Source organism: Thunnus thynnus, chromosome 13 (assembly GCF_963924715.1).
Source record: "Thunnus thynnus chromosome 13, fThuThy2.1, whole genome shotgun sequence".
Lineage (NCBI taxonomy): Eukaryota > Metazoa > Chordata > Actinopteri > Scombriformes > Scombridae > Thunnus > Thunnus thynnus.
Window position 1 is genome coordinate 11,784,184 of NC_089529.1, and position 20,275 is coordinate 11,804,458.

At 37.5% G+C, this 20,275-nt stretch overlaps 1 protein-coding gene across 4 annotated transcripts; it reads left to right on the forward strand.

Moving 5' to 3' along the window:
* The first annotated feature begins 399 nt into the window (after nucleotides 1-399).
* il13ra2 (interleukin 13 receptor, alpha 2) lies at nucleotides 400-19,523 on the forward strand. 4 transcript variants are annotated; one of them, XM_067607926.1, is made up of 10 exons: nucleotides 400-640; nucleotides 929-1,039; nucleotides 2,060-2,211; nucleotides 3,215-3,371; nucleotides 3,500-3,620; nucleotides 4,600-4,784; nucleotides 4,973-5,127; nucleotides 10,359-10,503; nucleotides 17,694-17,811; nucleotides 17,920-19,523. In XM_067607926.1, the coding sequence occupies exons 2-10, from the start codon at nucleotides 949-951 to the stop codon at nucleotides 18,002-18,004; spliced, it is 1,209 nt and encodes a 402-aa protein (XP_067464027.1). In that variant the 5' UTR covers nucleotides 400-640; nucleotides 929-948; the 3' UTR covers nucleotides 18,005-19,523. The 4 variants fall into 4 exon arrangements, with proteins under 4 accessions (XP_067464027.1, XP_067464030.1, XP_067464028.1 ...); XM_067607929.1 differs by lacking the exons at nucleotides 17,694-17,811; nucleotides 17,920-19,523 and adding exons at nucleotides 10,838-10,914; nucleotides 11,239-11,486 and having other exon boundaries at nucleotides 10,356-10,503; XM_067607925.1 differs by having other exon boundaries at nucleotides 401-640; nucleotides 10,356-10,503; nucleotides 17,920-19,521.
* Nucleotides 19,524-20,275: the final 752 nt, after the last annotated feature.

Below are 20,275 nucleotides of genomic sequence, written 5' to 3' on the forward strand. Positions count from 1 at the left end.
TCTTGCTGTTAGTAACAGTGACACAGTAACAGTGCTTTGTGTGGGGCAGCTGTGATGTTATCCCTCATATCCTTTCTGGCAGACGTCAAGGTGTTGACTCATGTTGTGTCACATGAAGCACTTGTCTGTATGTACTATTTCCATGGAAATGAGTAAGGCACAGTACAAGTGAACTAGTTTTACTGGTTCAATGGAAGAAAACGTGATAACCAAGGACAGTTACCAGTTATTTACATTATGATAATACACGACATTGATAGTATTTCTTATAGGCATATGACAGGAAATCTTTGAGAAATATGTAAATATTTTTTATGGCACTAAAGCATTAGTGTGACCAGGGTTAAGGAGAATTTCGCTAGAATGTTGTGGAGCTGGAGCCAACAACACAATTACAAGTGAAAACGCGGACTTTCCCTGATTTCATCTTCCCCTTCCTCTCATCATCACAAAAAAACCTCTATATACGGAATTATTACTGTCCGATTGGTTCGATATATCCGAGAAAGTAGACACTCCCGATTACGTTTATTTATCTTTTATCTCTTCCACGCGTTTAAGAAAATCCCACCCACGCTGTGTCAGTCTACTGAACTCCGCTAAACCTGCCGCAGGAGGAAAACGCTCACTCACATTCAGCGTAAGTCTGACAGCTTTCTCTCCCTTTAACAGTATTTGATTCAACATGATTTTTATTTTGATTATATACCACCAGGAAAAAGTCATTCTGAAAGTATTTTGCAGATATTTATAGACTTTTTTGTGATGTCTTCAATTTTGTTTTTCCCTAAGTTATTATTAGATTTGATGTAAAGAAGTTAAAGTGCGCTCACAAAGTGCAGCTCTGAACATTGTAGTCTAAACATTTTTAGTCCATTTTTAGTGTTGTCAGTTTTACAGCGTCTGCCATCTGTATTTACTTTCACAGTCTCCGTTATAAACGTGCATATGGCGAGTAAATCCTTGTTGATTTACCATGCTGCTCTGATGCTGCTATTAATAAACTGGATGATGGGTATGCATTGCAATGAACTTTCAGGTGAGTCCAGATTTCATTACTTATAATCGCATGCCAGTTTTCCAACTGTTAGGAACTGTAACTGGTAACCCAGGGACCGATCGGAATAGTTCTTTAATCTGACTTGGAAACCAGGCAAAATGCTTTCATGTGGTCTGTAGACACTGGGTTTGCCACTATTGCCTGCAGGCAGGAAATAAAAAGACAGGCTATGCCAACTTTGACACGAAACGAGGTGTTAGTTGGCAACTCAACGTTTTTGCTTGAACATGTGGTGGATTCAAGACAATTTGTCATTTATGAGCACAAATTATCAGAAGTTTTACCCTTATGGCCCAGAGAAATCCAATGTATTTTTATTTGGGGCAGATTCAGATGGTCCGGCTGAGATGTTGCAATGTATGAGCCTATGTTATATGTAATTGATCATTGATTTAACATTCATATTAAAAAAGGACTTTAGATATACAGTACTGTTCAAAAGTTTTAGGCACTAAAAGTAAAGTGAGAATGCTTACAAAAATATTGCTATAAATTCTTTTAATTTATCAATTAACTTTTTACGAAGTTGAGTAAACAGCAGAAACCTAAATGAAATCAATATTTGCTGTGAGCAGCTTTGCCTTTAAAACAGCAGCAGTTCTCCTCAGTACACGTTAACACAGTTTTTCATGGTAACTTGCAGGTAGGTTGTTGTAACCATCCTGGAGAAAGAATGTTCTTCTGTGGATTTATTATTTAGGCCATATCAGGTGCTTCTTCATGTAATCCCAGATTGACTCCATGATGTTGAGATCAGGGTTCCGTGGGGGCCATACCATACCATCTGTTGCAGGACTCATCATTCTTCTTGTTGCTGAAAACAGTTCTTTATGACTCTAGCTGTATGCTTGGGGTCATTGTCATGTCATGAATAAATTTGGGATCGATCAGACACCTCCCTGATAGTACTGCATAATGGATAAGAATCTAAACATCTAGGGCACCTAAAACTTTTGCACAGTACTGTAGATCCAACCTCTGTAAATAAATATTTTGCAGTTGATCCTCCTGAGGACCTTGCAATATTAGATCCTGGTCATCTTGGACGTCTGGAGATTACATGGAGCCCCCCAGCCAGCTTGATCAATAGGTCAGAGTGCCCGAAACTGTATCAGCTAGAGTACTTCGACACATACAAGAACAGCTGGACTGTAAGTGCTTATAATTATTATGTAATTAACATAATCAGTTATGCTAATTAGGCATTTAATATTAGTATTGTCATGCCATCACTGCATATCATATATGTACTATATGAGATCCAGGCTGGATGGATTTTGATGTCTTTATTGAACTTGCTTCAAACGACCCTGATTAAATATGTAAATCTTACATGTTGAAGTTATATTTGAGAAATCTGTCACTTTAGATGATGTACTGCATCCCTGTTATTATGGATCTTTACAATGTGGAGTCACTAAAGGAGACTAGTTCTGTAGAAATTGTAAGTTTAGTCCTTAATCTGTCTGGAATTATTGAAATACCAGCAGGTGCAGCGCTCCAGCGCAACGCAATAGAGTGGAAATCTGCCAAAGGTTAATTCAGTTCTGTAGCCTTTATCCTTAAGAGCTATTCATGTTTGTACATCTTCATATGGCTTTCAATATATCATGCAAGTATGTTTTGTTTGGAAGAGAACAGGTTCATATTGGCTCAGTTTTACATACTGTGGAGGCTTCTTGATTCTTGGAGAATATTCCATTTAAGTTCACCCCTGAAAAGCAGGGTTGAACTTCTCTTCTCTGCTAATAAAAATTAAACTGACTAAACACTGACTTACTGAAAATGAATATAATTTTTTTCAGTCATCTCAGCCCAGCTCAGTCACAATTTAATGTATTCAAATAGTGCATTTTTTACTGGCAGGGTAGAAAAGGTTTCTCACATATTTGAAATTAGGACATGATCTACTCACGTTAACAACTGAGGCATCACATTGTCTTTATTGATGACAGTAATCAACTTTGAAGATAAGCATACAGGGAAGCACAGAGTCAGTTTTCTTAGAGCGATATATCTCATGGAAATTATAGTTTAGAAGACTATAAACTGTCTACAAGCAGCTCTGTTTATAGTAAAAGTTGAAGTAAACTCACTGACATGTGAACTGTAAACTGTGATCTGAATTATGGTGTTATGTTTCTGAATTGACAGGCCATCAGGACAGTTTGGAGGACATACACGGCCCAGTTTGATCTGATGAAAGACGTTAGAGTGAGAGCGTACACCTTGCTGAATGGACCCTGCACCAATGGCACTTTGATCAAGAGCACAAGCTACACTGAACTGGTGCAGAAACCCCCCAGCACAGGTCTGTCCTGAAGGTTTTATATGTCATGTGTTGCTAAGAAATCTAAAAGAGATATTAACAAGATCCAGGACGTTTTGGAAAATGTATGAATTGATACTGATTTGTTTTATTCACCCTTCTACCGCTAGGCCTTGTGGGTACTGCAGTTGAGGATTTTGTGTGTGTGTTCCATAACATGGAGTACATGAAGTGCAATTGGGGCATAAGCCAAAAGATGCCGGCCGACTCACAGCAAACTCTATATTTCTGGTACGTCATATACCCAATAAAGACAATTTTAGCCCCATCAACAGAGTTCAGTCTGTCAACCACTTTGGTCAAGAAAATATATCTATCAAACAACAAACAACTAGGCTACTTCCACTACTATTGCATAGATTCCTGTGAAATGCTACACTGACATTGATGGTTCCCAGAGTGTGAACTCCAGTGACTTTAGTGATCCCTTATTGAAATGATGGATTGCAATGTAATTTAGTAGAGACATTCACATTCCCTACTGGGTAGATTGTAATAAGTTTGGTGATCTACTGACTTTTCATCTAGAGCCACATATCTGCAAAAATTAACGACATTCCCATCAGCCTCAGCAGTACCGCTGACGCTCTTTTTATAGGACATGCCATGCAATCAATAGGAAAACAATTGCACCTGAAAGTCTGGAAGAAGTTCTGATGAAAGTTTGATGCAGAAATATGTCAGCAGTTTTTTTTTTTGTTTTTTTTTTTGCCCTTTTCACCACTAGCCTTTTCCCTGAGCTTGTTTCAGGGAAAACACAATTCTTTTTTTTTACTTGAGGTAGACCACTTAACTGACAATCAGTGCAAGAGAACTGCACTTGTTTCCTCTTATGACGTAAAAATATCTTACCAGCAATCTCTCTTAAAATCATGATACGAAACTGTTCACTCAAAGTCACCTTGCAGTTGTCAACACGTGCACATAACCAACACACTCATGCCTGAGACAAGCAAAGGTAAATACATAGTGTTGCAAATATAACCCAGTGATGTCTGGTATGAGTTAGCTTGATGCAAATGCCTGCAGGCTGTCTTGCTTTCTGTGGAAGAGAGTGTTGTTGAATATTTCCAATCTTAAGTTTTAAGCACCACAAGTGATAGTAAATATACAGCCAGTCTTAAAACCTAATCAACTCAGAGCAAAACTGTGTAGATGGATAGATAGCACCCATATAAACAGTGTGTTATCTGGCATGTCTCTTCCCCAGGCACAAGAAATTGGAACAAACAGAGGAATGCCCAAAATACAGCATTTCAAATGGAGTCAGAAGTGGATGCGACTTTACAGGGACACCTCTCCCAGATTTCACTGATATCAACTTGTGTGTAAATGGCTCCTCTCCTGAAGGGCCCCTGAAACCAACATACTTCTCCCTGCAAATCCAAAACCACGGTATATACATATTAGCCTTTAACCGTAACATGTTCCTTCACTTTCAAGTGAGGGCATTATAATCACTTCCCCCATGTTTTGACTCTGTGTTTGGGGCCAATACCTGTGCCGCTGTGATCTCTTAAAATGTGTTGTCTGTCTTCCTGTTAGAATCTGTAATCTTCTTCACTGTTTTAATGTTTCTGCAGTGAAGCCTGAAACCACAGAGAAGCTGCATTTACAAACAGGTCCCAACACACAGATGGAAATTAACTGGGAGTATTCCGTTGGGAAGATTCCTGGAACCTGTTTAGAATGGGAGGTGGAACACAATCAAGAGGGACCTGATGGAAAAATGTTGTTGGTATGGTTGAGCTTGTTTTGTTAACAAACCACTGTGCTAGCTGGATTCATTTTCTCAGAGGTTGTGTGGCTTTTTTGTTTGAATGGGCTTAAATAGATAAATAACTTCATAGTCTTCGACATGGTCAAGTTAATGTTCAATTTTATAGCTATCGTTCATTGTTGGTAGCTTACACCACAACCTCGATTCTGGACTTTATAAGTCTGCCAAAGCAGTATTGATCATTATCGTATTGATTTGCAATAGGCAGGCTTTTAGGCTATTTATATTATCATTAACAGCAAAATAATCGTAACTACGTATAATGTAGTTATTTTTGTGCATTAATAGCCTCTACGGTAGACTCTACAGAAGGAGTATCGTCAGTGCAATATGCAGCACCTCCCAGCCTAATATTCCGTTTCTATGTGCAACTTGTATTGTTTAGGTGATGAATGCAAAAAAGTCTGTGTAATATTTTATTTCACATTAGAACAGAAGTTTCCAAAACATTAAATACCCTGATATTCAAGATTAAATCAATGTATTTGTTAAAATCCCACACTTCCTGTCTGGAATGCATGCTTTTAAGTTCCATAGCTTTCCAGATTTTCCATGCCCTGTGGGAACCCTGGAAATAGATAAAAACACAATCAGTTTATTCATAAAAGTTACACTCTTTAAGTTGCACAATAATGATAGATTCAAAATGTAGTGTGTAGCAGTTTTAGTTACTGGTGTAATGGCCAGGCTTGTGATGACCACAACAAAAAGGGGAGACCAAACAGTCTGAAAAGGAATAACAACAATGTTTATTTTTAAATGAACTAACATTGAACAAATACAAACATGAAACCAGACCAATGAGGCTGTGTCGCAGCCTAGTTCTGGTCTAAAATATTAGAAACTCCATTTAAAGGGCTGTGTCTACATAACAGCCCCTAGATGTAGGCCAATTGTGGAAGAGAAATAACATTAAAGATTAAGATCAATTCAATTCAATTGGCTTTATTGGCCTGACTGCATACAATACAATGTTTCCAAAAGAATATTAACACAAACTATATAATCATAGTAACCATCAATAAATAAAATAAACAATAATAATTCAAAAGGGCATGGTGAACAAGAGGGGTTCTGGAAGGTGGTAAGAGTAACATAAGATATAAACATACAACAAATGAATTATTAATTCATAAATCTTAATATTAATTATGTGGGACACATCCTTCATAATATGTGGGTCTATACTTAAAGTCTGTGTTCTCCTCAGTTATTTATCAGATAAGTAAGTTTCCACAGTGTACTGTTTGTTTAGGGCTACATATGTTTCCATTTTGTTCTGTGATTTTGTTAGTTCTGTCCAGTAATCTCTGTACTTTTCTTTTTCTTTCAACATAATTTGGTTTGGTCAAATTTCTGAGTGCATGTTTTCTGAAGCTGGGGTGGTCCTAGTGTAAAGATATGAATGGTGGATGGTTTTGCCCAGCGTCAGGACAAGTAGGCAGAGGGGACTCCATTGTTAGTTCAACTCTTGTTGGCAGTGTAGAGCTTTGTGGGAAAAGGAGAGAGGGTTACTTGTTTTTAACATGAATCCAGAAATTTAGGACCTGTTTTTTAAATATTGAACAGTAACGAAATTGGCCTAATTCATGCAGAGTTGGGAGCACTACTCTTTGCACCTGGATGATACTTTTGCAGAACTCTGCATGAAGGATTTCAATGGGATGTTTGTCCCTTTTTGTCCAGTCTTGTTTAGTTTATTTATTTATGTATTTATTGGCTCCATGTACAGTGTTAAACATAAATGTTACCATTTGATGTAGTTAGCTTATAGCTGATAACTGTTGCTGTAACCCCTCTTTTGTGGGGAACAGCAGGACCAGGTCATCAGCATAAAGGACACACTTCATTTCAGTGTCTTGTTATTCCAGGTGCAGTGGAGTTATCTATTTGTTTTGCCAGTTCATTCATATATACATTAAATAGTGTGGGCCTAAAGTTACAGCCCTGTTTTACTCCACATGTTTTCTTTGTTTCAGTCTTAATTGATCATTTTCCATTAGTATATGGAATTTATCAGACTGTATAGTCTCCTTCAATACCACTTTCGATTAATTCAAAGAAAAGGTCGTTGTGTCAGACTGAATCGAAGGCTTTTTGAAAATCCACAAAGCAAGTATATTATTTTTGTGCACATAATTATCAATTAGTGTCTGCAATGTAAAAATATGGTAAGTGGTTCTAAATTTAGGTAGGAATCCAATTTGGCTTTTGCTTAATAAATGATGCTCTGTAATGAAGTGTGTGATTCGTAAATTTAGTATAAAATGTAATAATGCCACATGTAGTGATAGAGGAATGTAGATTTAATTTGAAATGTACTTTTTAAGTTATTATTATTATTATTATTATTAGTTAAAACCATGTCAATGCTATAACTGTCATGGTGGGTGATTGGGACCTCTGCTGTTTCACTGTATAGATGCTCTTTATTTGGGTAGGGATTAATAGAATGTGGGTAACACTTTCCACAATATTATTTAATGCCACTCAACTAAAATAATATCACTATATGTCACACTAACTAACTAACTTTAGCTTAATCTGAAGCTACAGGCGACCAGTTCATTCACAAAGTGTCTTTGTTCTCCTGACAGTAAAGTCTCGCACCTTTCACTTATTTCAATGGTATAATTTTACTTCTGGTTCACCCTCATTAATTTCGGTCATTTGTGGTCTTCAGTTGGCAAGGGAAAATTGAAAAATGGAAGTTACACCAAACCAAAAAACAACCAGTTTTTCCCAGTTTGTTCCACTTGATTTTCAATGTTCATGGACATAGAAAAACGGAAAGTGGGAAAACGGATTGTACTTTAGTACCCTGACCGACCGCTTTTCCTGTTTTCATCTTCAAATTGGCAATTGGAATAGAAATAAAACCAAAACCAGAAAAAAACTTGTTTTTGCTTTTATATATCTATATTATCTGCCCCTACTTCATCTCTACAAAACACAGTCATTGGCTATGCTTGCAATAGATAGAGAGATAGATCAAAGCGAAAGACAAGTTTTTTTTTCTGGTTTTGGTTTAATTTTCCAGTTATTGATTAGAAGACAAAAATGGGGAAAAGTATGTGGATTTCCATTTTTTCACATAAAAAACGGAAAAACAAAAACGTTGTATATTTATTTATCTTATTTCAAGATGAACACAGCTTTGGACGGCGGGTTCCCACACCTGGATACCATAAAATTCAATATTTCTTATTAGATTTGTCATGCATAATAGTGCATTTTTACAGTGCAGTTGAGGGTGAAGTGTTTTCAGATTTGCTTTTTTTCCTCACTGCATTTTTTGACCTTCTTTTTGAAGTTGTATGAAGTTCAGAGACATTAGAGAAGTATGAATCAATCAATCAATCAATTTTTATTTATATAGCGTCAAATCACAACAAAAGTCATCTCAAGGCACTTTTCACATAGAGCAGGTCAAGACCGTACTCTTTAATTTACAGAGACCCAACAATTCCCCCATGAGCAAGCACTTGGCGACAGTGGTAAGGAAAAACTCCCCTTTAACGGGTAGAAACCTCAAGCAGAACCCGGCTCTTGGTGGGCGGCCATCTGCTTTGACCTGTTGGGTTGAGAGAGAGAAAGAAAGAGGGAAGGGGGGGGGGAGAATAACAACAATCATAAAAACAATGACAATGACACAGCAGCAGCCAGGGAAGGATGCCAACAGGACTGTGAAGGACCGCGAAGGCTCGGCCCAGAACCCAGGGTTTCCTGTGAGATGAGAAAGCACAAAAAAACTCCGGGAAAGAAGCAAAGTTAGTGACATGCATTGATGTTACATGAATGCATACAGATGGAGAGGAGGAGGAGAAGAGAGGAGCTCAGTGCATCATGGGAAGTCCCCCAGCAGTCTAGGCCTATAGCAGCATAACTAAGGGCTGATCCAAGGCGAGCCTGGTCGGCCCTAACTATAAGCTTTATAAAAAAGGAAAGTTTTAAGCCTACTCTTAAACATAGAGAGGGTGTCTGCACCCGGGACTGAATCTGGAAGATAGTTCCACAGGAGAGGAGCCTGATAGCTGAAGGCTCTGCCTCCCATTCTACTTTTAAAGACTGTAGGGACCACCAGTAAGCCTGCATTCTGGGAGCGCAGTGTTCTAGTGGGATAATATGGTACTATGAGCTCTTCAAGATATGATGGTGCCTGACCATTAAGGGCTTTGTAGGTTAGGAGAAGGATTTTAAATTCTATTCTAGATTTTACATGAAGCCAATGTAGCAAAGCTAAAATGGGAGAAATGTGATCTCTTTCTCTAGTTTTAGTCAGTACACGTGCAGCTGCATTCTGGACCAGCTGGAGAGTCTTTAGAGACTTGTTAGGGCAGCCTGATAATAAGGAATTGCAATAATCCAGCCTAGAAGTAACAAATGCGTGGACTAGTTTTTCTGCATCTTTTTGGGACAGGATGTGCCTGATTTTTGCAATATTACGTAAGTGAAAAAAGGCAGTCCTTGAGATTTGATTTATGTGGGAGTTAAAGGACATATCCTGATCAAAGATAACTCCCAGATTCCTTACAGTGGTGCTGGAGGCCAGGGTAATGCCATCCAGAGTAGCTATATCATTAGATAATGTGTTTCTAAGGTGTTTAGGGCCAAGCACAATAACTTCAGTTTTATCTGAGTTTAATAGTAGAAAATTGCAGGTCATCCAGGTCTTTATGTCGTTAAGGCATGCTTGGAGTTTGTTTAACTGATTGGTTTCATCTGGCTTCATTGATAAATATAATTGGGTATCATCTGCATAACAATGAAAATTTATGGAGTGTTTCCTAATAATATTACCTAAAGGAAGCATATACAAGGTGAATAGAATTGGTCCAAGTACAGAACCTTGTGGAACTCCGTGTCTAACCCTTGCCTTCACGGAGGATTCATCATTAACATGTACAAACTGAAATCGGTCTGATAAATAGGAGCTAAAACAGCTTAATGCAGTTCCTTTAATGCCAATTAAATGTCCCAGTCTCTGCAAAAGGATTTGATGGTCAATTGTGTTGAATGTGGCACTAAGATCTAACAGGACAAGTATGGAGACAAATCCTTTGTCCGATGCAGTATAATATAAAGTATAATGACATACATGACCAACTATATATACAAGCTAATTCATAAACTTGCCTTTCTATTTTTTTAATTATATTTCTCTACTTATTTTTTCTTATTGACAGCAGCAGATTTTAACCAAACAGACGAACCTGACTCTGCCCTCCGTCCACAACAATGAGAGAAACTGCTTCAGGGTTCGGTCCAGGTTGCATAAGTATTGTGCAAAGAGAAGCTTTTGGAGTGACTGGAGTCCTCAGACATGCCATCCGGGTAATGTTCCATATTATTACATAATATTACAATAAAAACATCAGAATTGTCTTGTGATAATACTATCCATTAAAAAGAAAACCTGAAAATATCATAGCATGAAATCAGTTAAACAGAGTCAAAAAAGTTAACCAATACAGACATCCAGTCTCTGCTCCTTGTCTGGCTGTTCACATGAGATTGTTTCCAATTAACCAGTGTTTTATATGTAGTTATGTTTCCCAGACAGACATTTGTAAAAACGTTGCCTGAAGTTTTCATTGAATCATGGGTTTAAATTCCTGAGCAATCGTACTATTTGCAAACTAAGCAACATAGGCTTTTCTATTTGAAGCCATACCGAGAAGTCCTCTCAAGTCACGCTCACTTTAAGGATTCCTAGCTGGAAGACCCTGATGTCGTCATCAAAGTGTGAGTTTCATTTTTCTTCTTATTATTTTTATGTTACCGTAAAACATAAATTGCATATTGATACATCCTTATATTTTATATAATACATATAATAGATGGTTTATCTTTCTGTTCTCATGGTAACTTTAATTTGGGCTCATTTTGCTCCATATCACTCCTTACTCATTTTACTTTGTAAAATTTTGAGAGCCATAAATATACATATATACTGACAATCAATTACATTTTTTTATACAAAATGACAGCATTAAAACATCATGGTCAACAAAAACCAAATAAATAAAAATCATAATTTGTGCTAATTCTCTTTCTTCTTTTTTACAGCCACAGATGACCTGAACAAAATACAGATTTAAAGGCCTCTGGTGCACTTTGTATCAATTAATTTGTGGTAATTTGATTAATTTAACTTGTACTACGTAAAAAAAAACATCAACCAACTTAATTAGCACCTCAAGGCGGGTCATGCATTATCTTGCCTTGTCTTGTGGACAGGCTCTCTATTTAAATTTAGTTTTAATATATTTCTTATTTGAGTGTATGTTGAGTGTTGCATTAAATTTATGGACTTAGTTTATTGTATTTTTGTGCTGAAGAAATACATTTTTCATAGATGTAAGGGCACATTATGGGCCCTCATGAGAATGATGCATACTGTGAAATTTCATCAACCGTGAAGGTACAAGTCTTTGATAGTTTAGGTTACAAACGTGTACAACAGTGGCGGCTGGTGACTCAAAAACTTGGATAGGACAGGAGGAAAACCAACATGGAATCCTACAACAAACCGCATCAAACTATATCATTGTCCCCCACCTGATGAAATTGGAGGGGTGGGGGGCATAAAACAATTTGCTTTCAAAAACAAAAGTCCTGAGTGGTGAAAAGGCTGCTTCTTTAAATACAATTAGCATATACATATTGTTTCTAAAGAAAGAAGTGCTCATTTTAGCCGTGCAGTGGTTCAGAATGTTCAGAATGTCATTTTACCAACAAAGTTAACTTCAAATTTTTAGCATTGTTCTATTGTGACAACAGGATGATGACTCTTTCTATTATGAACTTTTGATCCATGGAGGTTTTTTGTTTGTAAAACTTTCCTCAAGCCGAGAAAAGTGATTTAAAAATCAGTGACATCATCACAATGTAAAGTCTATGGGCCAAGTGGGAGCTCGTGGGCGGGGCCAGCGGGGGAAACACTACTGCGCATATTCAGTGGGCTGCACAACGCGGAAGCAAACCCGGAAGCTAGAAACTTTTTGGCATATGCGCCAGGTGAGCAATTCCTATAGGACTGAATGGGGGCCATTTTTAGCCTGGTATCCAGCTCTTATAATACATCCATGAGGAGGATGGGTGCCTGCTGTCCTCCGCAGGGTGGGATCTCTTACATCGATTTAATGTACTTCATTTTTTTTCATGCTAATCTATAATTGGCCAAGACATGTAAAATGATGCTCCAGGGGAGGACGTCCTCCCTAACCAATCAACAACCAGAATGCAATATTGACATTGCGTTGGTCCAATGATAGTTTCCAGATTCCATCTTCAATTCTCTTCATTGTAAGGCAGAGTAGCAGCAGTAGATAACGAGCAGTAGAGAGCTCCTTGCGTTAGCCTCCCCAGCGGCGTCCTGCCGCTGGGGAGGCTAACGCAAGGAGCAAAGAAGCAACCGCAGAAACAACCAGGAGAGTTAGCTTGTTTGTCATTGTTGCTAATGATATCAGACTGGTTAAGCAGCAGCCACAAAGTTCTGTTAACTAACATACAAGATGACCAACAGCTACAAATGGACGTTATGACATGAATACTTCATCTCCATGAAAGAAAGAGGAGGACGTCAGATAACGTGAGTCAGATACAGCTTCTCTTGTTGTGTGAATTTATCTCCTTAACAAGAATGCAGCAGAGATCATATAATGTGCTGTAGGTAGTTTGCGTGTTGAAGTTACAGTGAGCTGTCTGGACTCACTCATTCATTTGGAATTGATCCCATTTTCAATTGAGTGGTTGCTCAGTCACCTGTTGATGTTGTGTGATTAGTGAATGAGTATGCAGGAGTGGCTGCTGGCTTATGACAATTTCTTCAGTTGGTTTTTAAGCTGAGTTGTATATTGAGTAATAAGCTTAAAGTAACTAGAATAACAAGTGTTAACATGTCAGACAACAAAACATATCACAGACAACATATCACATGATTTACATTTGTATCCTATGTATTTTCTTAGTGTACAGAAATATATAAAGTACCACAAAGTTTATAATCTGATACAGGTTCAGATCAGTGCTGAATACAAGAAAGACTGAACACTAAAAATATTCACAGATCTAAAAGTGTAGGTTCACATCAGAAAGTATTAATGCATGTATCAAATATGCGACTTACACACTCTTATCTATATGCATGACATACAAAATATAGTCTACAAAGATGACATGTTAACACTCGTTATTCTAGTTACTTTAAGCTTATTACTCAATATACAACTCAGCTTAAAAACCAACTGAAGAAATTGTCATAAGCAAGCAGCCACTCCTGCATACTCATTCACTAATCACACAACATCAACAGGTGACTGAGCAACCACTCAATTGAAAACGGGATCAATTCCAAATGAATGAGTGAGTCCAGACAGCTCACTGTAACTTCAACACGCAAACTACCTACAGCACATTATATCATCTCTGCTGCATTCTGGTTAAGGAGATAAATTCACACAACAGCCACAGAGACATTTAACCATCAGAGATGAAATTAGCAACCAAAGAGACAGAGAGAGAGAAGCTGTATCTGACTCACGTTATCTGACGTCTTCTTTCTTTCTTTCATGGAGATGAAGTATCCATGTCATAACGTCCATCTGTAGCTGTTGGTCATCTTGTATGTTAGTTAACAGAACTTTGTGGCTGCTGGTTAACCAGTCTGATATCATTAGCAACAATGACAAACAAGCTAACTCTCCTGGCTGTTTCTCCGGTTGTTTCTCTCTCCAGCCTCCCCGGTGGCGTCCTGGCACTGCTGCGCCGCACAGTCCAAATCCATTCTCACCATTAGCTCAACAACAGTTCTTAACAGTCCTTCCATGGATGTATAAAGAGTCCTTCAGGCTGCCAGAAGAAGCTAACTGTTGTTGCTGTCATTTTATGTGTCTTGGCCAATCATGGATTAGCATGAAAAAAAATGAAGTACATTAAATCGATGTAAGAGATCCCGCCCTGCGGAGGACAGCAGGCATCCGTCCTCCACTGCCCCACACCACCACTTCACACTTCACTGCTCTTTCTCCTCCTGCCCTGCAGGTGTCGCTGTTGAAACATTTTAACCAGAATTTCAATGATGGATTTTTTCCAAAGAAGAGAGATATTATATTTAAAATATATAATATTTTAAAAATAATACTGAGATTTGGTAATGGTTTATTTCAACCAAATATTCTTTTTTAAATATTTTGATCTCCCTCTTGCCTCTCAAAAAATAGAGGAGGAGCAACCTCCTCTGCTTCTATGGACCAGCCTCCACTGGTGTACAAATACATCCTGAACTAAAGATACAGAAGTTATTTAAGGCAACACGATGACTGAGGCAGTGAGATGATGCAGGAGAAAAAGTACTTTCCCACCACTGCACAGACAAGAGTTAAATCTCCAGCAGCGGTGCTTCCAACTTGGCTCCATAAAACACAATGGCAGTGTAGATGAGTGGGAAGCCAGTAAGAAATCATGCCTTTATTGCACTGCTGAGCCTACTAGTGACTCATACAGTACAACTACACTGTGTCTTTGTGTCTACACCCTCCTGGTAAAGAGTGGGATTTTAATCTTCATTGCCTAATGTGAAAAGTTCTTTTTTAAAGGAACATTGTTGTCGTAACTGTAATTATGAAGGTACAACTGATAGGAATATTGACTTGACAACTCTTATTAAGCTTTTTCTGAGAATGTAGGACGACAGGTTGATTTCTGGGTGATGATAAAGCTGCCAGCTGTGTTCTGCTGTGTGCACTGAAGCGTTCAAACATATTGTACAGAGAGAGGGAGGAAGGGCGGTCAATATGGGCCAAGCAGTTGTTTTTTGTCAACAGAATGCACATGTCCACTGGAATAACCTTTTCTTTTGGGATTTGTTTTGATGTTTAATGGCCCACTATTTGCCAAATCTCTTGACAGTTCCCTGACTTCACTCACTGTTAAAATTCCTGTTTCTACCAAGACTGAGGAATGTATCTGTACATCATTAACATTTATTGTTATTCTGCACTGAAATATCACATTGTTTTCAGAGAATAAAAATTTTGATCAAACTCGATGTGTGATTCTCCTTCATTATACATAAAACAAGGATCCATATTGGGCACAAAAATAATGTTTATTTTCCACTGCAATGTCCATGTTTATGCTGATAATATCATCTTGAATGCCATCAGCTCTGCAAACCACATCTTCCCCAGATAGCAAAGTTCCTGTGGCCTAGATCCGGCCAACACCCAACACTTTCAGCACTTTCATCCGGACCACATACTGGAATGATAGAATGATGGTGCATGGGCGGTTTCCCAGATCTGGGCCATAAGCAAGCCATAGCAGTACTGTATGTCAACCAAGAACAACCCAGATAAACCAGAATTGGCCCACATCTAGCGAGAGCACTGCATCTCTACCAAAAAAGGCCCACATTTGATTTTTGGATATTTGGGCCATATTTGCTATTTTACATGTGGGCCATTTCAGGCCCACATCCGTATACTATCTGGGTCTCCATGTTACAGTCCAGTCCAGCCTGACCTCCAGACGTCTTGTATTAATTTAAATCTTGGTCTTTTCTCCAAAAAGACAAAATATGTGCATTTCACCAGAGCACTGAGCTTTTATGTCCTTACTCTGATCTGTACTGTTAATGGAAATGTTATAGATATAGTACAGCGCTATGACTACTTAGAAATTTGGTTATATAGCAAATCACACATAAATGTTTCTCTGAAAAAAATAAAAATTCCAATTGGATTCTTACAGAGCAGAACTTTTTTTTTAACAACAAAAAAGATTATACAATCCACTGTACTATTTACTCTTACATATGCTATACATAGAAGATATACTGATGTTGCTGCCACTACCCTTAAACCACTGGATACCTTGTACCACAGGGTATCCAGTGGACTGCACCGTATAAATTTCATGTAAAGCAGATGATGTTTGTCACATAGGGCTGACTTCCTGTTTTCAGTAGGTAGTGCTATGATTATGACTGAATATTGACATGTAGATCTTTCAAGGTCTGGACTCTTATCAAACATGAGAAATTTGGGGCAGATTGGACAAAGTCCTGTGGAGTTACAAAAGCTTATTGTTTCATGGTGAAACATGCAACTTGACCAGCACACCATGTCAACGGCGTTCCATGAAAACTCAAAAGCTTCACAATTTAGCATCACAAAGGTCTTTAGATGTCACCTGCCAAATTTGAAATTGCTGGGGTCAGTTCTCTAGGAGGAGTTTGTTAAAGTACAACACCTGTCAATGTCTTCACTTTGCAAAATAACTGCACAATAAATTTGAAATGGCTGACTTCCTGTTGGACTTAGGATATGGCTCCAAGAGGCTTTTTTCATAAGTTTGGAGATGAAACATTGGTGTGCCAAATTTCGTACAGCAACGTCATAATTAAAGGTGGGGGCGTTGACTTTGACATTTTCTAGAGGGCGCCCTTGAGCCATTTTGCCACACCCAAACCCAAGACCCTTATCAGATATCAAGTTTCACCACTTCTGATGCATGTGCAAAGTTTTGTGAGTCTTTGAGCACCCCTAGCACCTCAAAATGCTAAAAGTAATTAGGGGGCGCTATAGAGCCAATGTGCCATGCTCATGCCTAATTGTGATATCAGATCGAAATACTTACTAGTTTGAACATGGGTACAAAGTTTTGTGAGTTTTTGTGTATCCTAAAGGCCTCAAATGTGTTGTAAAGAGAAAATTGAATGTAATCTAAAATGGCTGACTTCTTGTCAGGCAAATTTAAAAAAAAAAAAAAAAGTACCATGTCAAGATTGATGAGAGCAATGTTTTTCGTGAGTTTTCGAGCATCCCAAGCCCCTCAAAAATGCAATGGCATAGGGGAATAATAATAATTCTTTCAAAAACAATAGGTTCCTCACACTTTCGTGCTACCTTTCGGCCCCAACTAAATAAAGCATCATGCAAAACTGGAATGTAATCTGTTTAAGGTGTTTGAGATTAGTTTACTTTAGCTGAGTAATTTTTGTGCAGTGGAATCTGCAAATATTTGGACAGTGGTACATTTTCTTCTCTGGCTCTTTACCATGACTGTGACATTAATATTTTGACTTTCAGCTTTAAACATGTTGATGAGGATTTACACTCACAGTTCACAACTCGCAGTCCTGTGTACTGTATGCATAGTGTTTTGGGAAGACAATGATGGGTATGAAGTGGACTCAGAGATAGACAGCACTTACCTTCATAAGAAGCTTTAATTTTCTAATTTTTTTCTTGTACATTATGCTCTAGTAAAGACCCAGCACAACAAAATGTGTCCGAACTGCTTATGTTTTTTGATAGATGTCCAAATAATTATTGATCTTCAGCTTTGCTTGGACATTGTATTCATGCTTATTTGTTATGAAGATTTTAATTGACTTGTCTTGTCTTTATATGCTCCATTGATTGATGCTTTTGTGATGAAGTGATATACAGTTATAAATAAACTGTAAATAGACCTGACTTGATGTACGAATGTATGTGTGTGTGTTTCTGTCTTAGAGGAGAAACAAACCCCTGCTGAACCCGGATGGGACATGGTTCCTGTGTATGTATATACTGCTGTTGCCATCATCACCATACTGGTGCTGTCGCTGTGTGTGTGGGCAGTGCTCAAAGTGTGAGTATACACATGAGCACCCAGATAATATACAGTAAAGTGTGCACATGCACTGATATACAACGAAAGGAGAAGCTTCGCTCACTCGCAACTGTGCTTCCTTTGCAGGAGGAGATCAAGGCAAGTGAAGAAGCTGGACTCTCTCACCACCTTGTTTGCCAGAAATTCAGCTCTTTCAGTGGCAGAGACCTAAAAAAGACAACAGAACCTGCATCTTTCTCCAAGGGCCCCACTCACAGATGTTTTACTTTTGCACTTCACCTCTTTCATTTTTCAGTGTCTTTGATTTAAATCACACAATGAAGCTTTAAAAGATGCCACACAGTGATCAAATGATTATAAACCACTGCTAACATGTTTCTGAAGATAGTACATATGAGACTGAAGGCTACAGTGGGTTATATACAAAAAAAACAATTAAAAAAAGAGACAAACAGTATTATTCCAAAATACTGTACTGCGCATGCCTTTTTTATTCACATTTAATTTAAACAATTTTGAGATGTTCTGGTAACTGGAAATGCTATGTTATGGAGAAAAGTAACACTTGTTATGGTAGTTATTTTCATTGATTATTTAGTATTTGCCGAAACACTTGCCAGTTGATTAATTTGGAAGGTATTACTTTGCTGATTACTCTGCTGATGTTGTGGTCAGGGTCAATTACTGATTCTTTGAGAATTTGTTTTTTATGTTTTATTATTTGCCAGATCTCTTGCCAGTTGATATAGTCAACACAGGGTCATTTCAAGTTATGGTAAAATTATTCTTTTTATGGAAGTCTGTTTTATGTTTTTGGTTTAATTATTTACCTTTGGCCTCAACCCTTGACAGTTTGCTCAGAGAACAAATATTTTATTACCATGTCTGTATAAATAACAGATCTAAAATGGTTTTCTACTATGTCTTTGCTGGAAACTTTAAGCCAGTGAAGTCTTATAATGAATTTTTCATGCAATCCAATGGGGTTTTTGAATTTTTTTTATTAAATGGATTAATACAGAAGAAATAGGTGTTTCAGGGCCTTAAAGCCACAGCGTCTTGCCAGTTGTAGCTATTTCTTCTTCTTGTCTTGAATGTTTTGAATTATAACTCAACATGACTGCAAAACAATGTTTCTGTAACTTGATTTTTGTTCAAAATATGCCAAAATGCCTCAGTGACATCAAATATTTCACCAGATGAACTCCACCTCCCCACCCCTGTGTGACTTGTGTACATTACATTGTATTAAATGGTAGTCAGATGTTGATATTTCTTTTTGTAAGCCCTATGCATCATACAAAAATGTCTTTTTTATCAATACTCTAATGTAAATTTTAATGTTACATTACATCCATATACCTACTATATATCTGTTCCTAATAACTTAGAATAAACAGAGAAATATGGATACAGAGGTATAAAAAGGAGCTGAAATGCAGAAATGAATTTATCACATGTGGTTCTCATGTTCTCATGTCCTGTGAGACTATTTTGAGCTCTAAATGGGGTCTGAGATGCAACACAGCCTTCATAATGAAAATAATTTCAACCTATGCTTCAACTGCTGTTACTTTAAGTTATTTTTTGCTGTCTCTCAGTAAGAGTTTCGGGATTTAAACCACAATCACCTTTTATTACACAGTTTACTTTTTAATGGGGGTTTTGGGTATATGATATACCTCACCTCAGTATTTCGTGTATTCATATGTTATATATATATTAAAAAAAAGCATCCCCATGCTACAATAATAACTTTTCTTTAAACAAAATATCTAACAAGCCACTGGACACCAGCAGTGTTTGTTTTTTTCTTCAAAAGTTCTTTCATTTTATGGCCTATTTTGAAATAAGGTATACTTTTGAAGCCAGTATAAGCTGTAGTCTTGCAAATTATTTAAAGACAATGTATTAATGAATATTAAGTTGCCAATGACTCAATGAAAGTTCCTACCTCAGCTAACAGTGTGTTTTTCAGTGCAAAAGGAGAGACCGCAGCCAAGACTGATGATATCATCAACTGAACTTGCTGAAATCTGCCTCTCCTGAGCTCTCAACAAGATAAAACATTGTGCTGGAGGTTTATCTCATATTAAAGTTGGTATGGTTTGGATTGAAAGACAGAATATTTCCTCATTGAAACAATTAGATATCTGAGTTTCCAGAAGTGAACGTTTAAGGATAATTTATTTTTCAGAACGAAAACATTTCAATAAAAATATAGCATGTGAGATTTGCATAATCTTGACAAGGCAAATGATTATAATCTGCTCTCCTGGTTGAACTCCACTGACTGGCAACAAAAAAGCACTGGCTAATATCTATTCTTTCACTTCCACATAATCTTTGTTTTATCTGTCTCATATGCTTCTTAGTAACAATGATAACAATCACTGCTTCACATTGAGCATAATGTTTGTGTGGTTGTCTTATCAGATAGCTCTGAACATAACTTTTCTTTCATATTCACAGAATCATTATG

Bases quoted from the DNA above. Each gene is read 5' to 3' on its own strand.
- il13ra2 (XM_067607925.1), top strand. From the start codon at position 949: ATGGCGAGTAAATCCTTGTTGATTTACCATGCTGCTCTGATGCTGCTA. The intron at 10,504-17,693 runs GTAATGTTCCAT...TTTCTGTCTTAG, and splicing joins TCCTCAGACATGCCATCCGG to AGGAGAAACAAACCCCTGCT. The intron at 17,812-17,919 runs GTGAGTATACAC...CTTCCTTTGCAG, and splicing joins GTGTGGGCAGTGCTCAAAGT to GAGGAGATCAAGGCAAGTGA.